Genomic DNA, 4000 nt, shown 5'->3' with positions numbered 1-4000 from the left:
CTGTTTGCATTGTTTTTATTTCATAAAAATCAAAAATCTCAAAAAAAAATTTGAATAAAAAAAAAAATTTGAATAATTTTGAAAAATTTCAAAATTTTTCACGTTTATTTTAGCATATAGGTTGAGTCGGAACGGTAGATTTCAATGATGAAATTGCACTACATTTGTCTTTTCGCTTAAGCCCTGCATTAAACTTTCATCTTTTAGCTTTGTCTTATCGCATATCTACGAGTTAATGTTTAATTTAGCTGAACGAATAGACTTGACCTGATATTTTGGCAACCTACTTATATATTCTAAGGGATTAGAGCCTTATAAACTGGTGTCATTGTGACCAGTTTCATGTAGGATTGTGAGTAGATACTCCTTGCATAACATGTATCATCAATTTGCACGTATATGAAATTCAATTGCTTTTTGCCGTCATACATTCGGGTTAGTGGTTGGTGTCACATGCAGGGAGGTGCTTACAAATTCCCTTTCTTTCATTTTTACCCATTTAACTCCACATTAGCCAAATTTGCCAGTTGACCCTTTAGCTACATCCAAATTTAGCCTGCCTTGTCAAGCTAGTTTAGATTGTTGTTTTGCGGTATATATTCCATTGTATCAAATGTTGGCGCATATTCTGTTGATTCGGAGTTGGTAATTTATGAAGGAGAGGAGGACGACGAAAATAAGACGTGAAAGGAAAAAAGAGAAAAAAAAATGACGTGAAAAAGAAATGAAAAATGAAAAAAAAGAAAAAAAAATTCGAAGAAAAGAAAAAGAAATCGAAAAAAAAAAGATGTTGTTAGTTGACGGTTTCTGCTCCTATGTTCTATCTTATATCATTTGAGGAGTGTTTGCAGTTTGGTTTGGTGAGATTTTGTGCCAATTGAAGGGCATGTGCTTAGATTCATAATTGAGTTGGAAATGGATATGTTTCATATGATTTTGTTTAGGTACTAGCTTGATCACCTATACCTCCACATTCCCATAAATGTTTTGCCTTTTCTTACCCATTGCCTCACTTTACCATATTTTTTGTAAGCCCTCGGCTGTGACGGACCTTGTTTGGTTGGAATGTATGTTCGGTAGCTAGAATTGTCTATCATATTAGTTGCATGCATGTTTATGTGGGTCGTAGTCTAGGTGAGCGACTATTTTTCTTCTTCTCTCTTACATACATTTGCTTACCCCTTGCTTCATGAGAGAAGAGTGACCCGTGAGAGTCCATTATTAAAGGTCTTGCAAGGTCGACGGTTCAGCTTTATTTATAAACATCCTATAACTCGTTTGCATTTGACTGTCTGCTATAAGTGTTAGTTTGCTTGCATTAAATTGGCTTAAGTGGGCATTTGTAGCTAGCTCTGAGTTATTTTTCCGTTCCATTAGCGTATAGTTTTGAGTTTACTCGGGGACGAGTAAAGGTTTGGTTTGGGGAGATTTGATACGTGCATTTTATATAGTCTATTTAGCCTATTTTATGCACGTATTTCTATGCTTTTATCGTGGTTTTATGCTACGAAATGCCCCGAATTGCATACTTTGGAAGTTCTTGTCTTATTTGCAGGAATGAGCCATAAAGTAGCGAAATCAAGTCATTTACTGTCCGTTTTGCATGCATTTGGAGGAAGAGATAGTTTGGAGCGGGAAATATTGCTGTCTTGGGATGCGTGAAGCTATTTCGGGAGCTAAGAGGACAAGTCAAAGACCAAACTACAAGACCAACACGAGCTGGAACCAGGAACCACTCGATCGAGCAGTTTCTCTTGGTCGATCGAGTGAACAGACGGAAGAACTGTTCGATCGAGTGAACAACTGTTCGATCGAGCAGCTTCTCTTGATCGATCGAGTAAACAGACGCAGGAACTGTTCGATCGAGTGACTTAACTGTTCGATCGAGCAGTTACAAGCTATTGGGCCTCCATTCACGTTAAGCTTAGATTAGGTTTTACTTCTTTTTAGGCTATAAATAAATCTAAGACGGAAGACGTTAGTACGCACTTCACTACTCTCCTTTCTCCTCTCTTACTTTCTCTATACACTGTTACTTTGTTCTCTTATTTCCGGATCGCTTAATTTCAGTAATTTTTCTTCCCTTATTCACTTTCTAATGTTTATTTCTTCTTTTATTATTGTTCTTGTTTATTTTATCATGCATAGCTAAATCCCCTAGTATGTTAGGATTAGGGAAGCCGTGGTAGCGATGTTTTAACTGTATTAAATAGATTAGCCTTGCGGTAGGAATTGTATTAGGCAATTTAATTGTTATCCGGTCGAATGTATGCATGCAGGAGACCATAAACCTAGTTAACCCCGACCTAGATCGAAAGATTGGAAGGGAAGGCTTGCTTAGTTACAATAGGGTATTGCAGTGAGGGCGAAAGTTAAGCTGTTTACACTCTAGGGCGGTTTAAGGACCGAAAGGTGACGACCATAGCTCTTCCTATCAATAGTCTAATCGCCTTAATATTCCTGATATAATAGATCCGACAAATGCCACGGTGGACCGACTCTTAGCATACTTCTTTCTCTTATCAAGTTAATTCTTTTCCCTTGCCTCAATCATTAGTTTAGTTAAATCAATCAACCCCCATTAGTGACAATTAGACAGATAAACAGACAAATAGATAGTACACCGCCTCCCTGTGGAGATCGACCCTACTTGCCGCTGACTTCTGTTAGCAGTAATCTAGGTATTTTATTTTTGGTGTAGAAACGACCGCATCAATTGTGTAGGTGTAGTACAAGTGTGAATGTTTATTAGTGAGACTGGTGATGATGATGACTAGTCCAGGGAATGTAGCAGTGTACCATGGCAGCTGTAGTAGTAGTAATTCAAGACTAGTTTGTGAAAGCAGGCTCAAAATAGCAGAGTTGGTGTTAAGGATATTGATATTGGGTTTGGGTGTCCTTGCAACTGCCCTTATCGTGTCTAACACTCAGGTCCAACTCATCTTCTCCATCAAAAACAAGGCTAAATACATTGACATGAAGTCTCTCCTGTAACAACTTTAACCCTCCCTACTCATATCTATCTATATATCACCATCACAATTCACACGTACACGTCGTCTTTGCTGCTTTTGTTAATTGCATTTTCTCTAACAGGTTCTTGGTCCTAGTCAATGGGATCATTGCTGCCTATTCCTTGCTACATATACTCAGATGTCTTACAGGAATCGCCACAGGGACCATTCTCTTTAGCAAACCTATAGCATGGCTCATCTTCTCCGGCGATCAGGTTTACATACATACTTATACGCATCAAGAATTCAAGATTTATAATTAAAATAACTAGAATGAGCTATTCAGTTCCCTTCACCTACCAAACAAACTAAAAATTTAATAATGCAACGATTTCCATCGCCAGGATCCCTACTTTTTATCATTATACACTTGTGCAACAAAAGGACATATTGCAATTCACCTGAAATTTAAATTTGAGAAACCCAGTTTGTAGAACATCGAACAATAAGATTGAACTAATCAAATGAACTTATATAGAAACAACAATGGGGCTCAATATAATCAATCAATCATGCGGCTCATGTTGTGGTATAGTCAATAAATAAATATGCACATTATAGAAGATATACCTTAATAATTTTCCAAGAAAGCGGTTTTGCGTCGAACCCGGCAAGTGGATCAATTGAGTTTCTTTTCTCGAATGCTCTGTATTTCAATTAACTAAAATAAGTACTTACTTCAAACATAATTCAAACCACAATAAGTAGTGTCTCAACCATTTTCTAACCTGGTAATTGTGTCCAAGAAAAATCGGCGAGGCTCCGTATATGCAGCAGGATCACACCTATACACAATATTATCAGATGGACTAATCGCAGCCAACATCCAATGATCACTTCGATTACAACAAGGGAACAATAAGAATATCTTCACGTAGTTAACAACAATAATAAATAAATATATATAAAGTTCGAGAAAATATGTATACCTTTCGTGATAAGCTGCAAATATAAGTTTTCGACCCCCGCCACACAGTCCCTACAAG

The 4000-nt window shown here is 37.2% G+C and overlaps 1 protein-coding gene across 1 annotated transcript; it reads left to right on the top strand.

Annotated features, from left to right (window-relative positions):
- Positions 1–2769: 2769 nt before the first annotated feature.
- LOC141617968 (CASP-like protein 2B1) lies at positions 2770–3277 on the top strand. The gene is made up of 2 exons (XM_074435097.1): positions 2770–2990; positions 3097–3277. The coding sequence occupies exons 1-2, from the start codon at positions 2770–2772 to the stop codon at positions 3275–3277; spliced, it is 402 nt and encodes a 133-aa protein (XP_074291198.1).
- The last annotated feature ends 723 nt before the right edge of the window (positions 3278–4000 follow it).

The sequence above is a fragment of the Silene latifolia genome, chromosome X (genome assembly GCF_048544455.1).
Source record: "Silene latifolia isolate original U9 population chromosome X, ASM4854445v1, whole genome shotgun sequence".
NCBI lineage: Eukaryota > Viridiplantae > Streptophyta > Magnoliopsida > Caryophyllales > Caryophyllaceae > Silene > Silene latifolia.
This window is presented reverse-complemented; position numbering and strand designations above follow the sequence as displayed.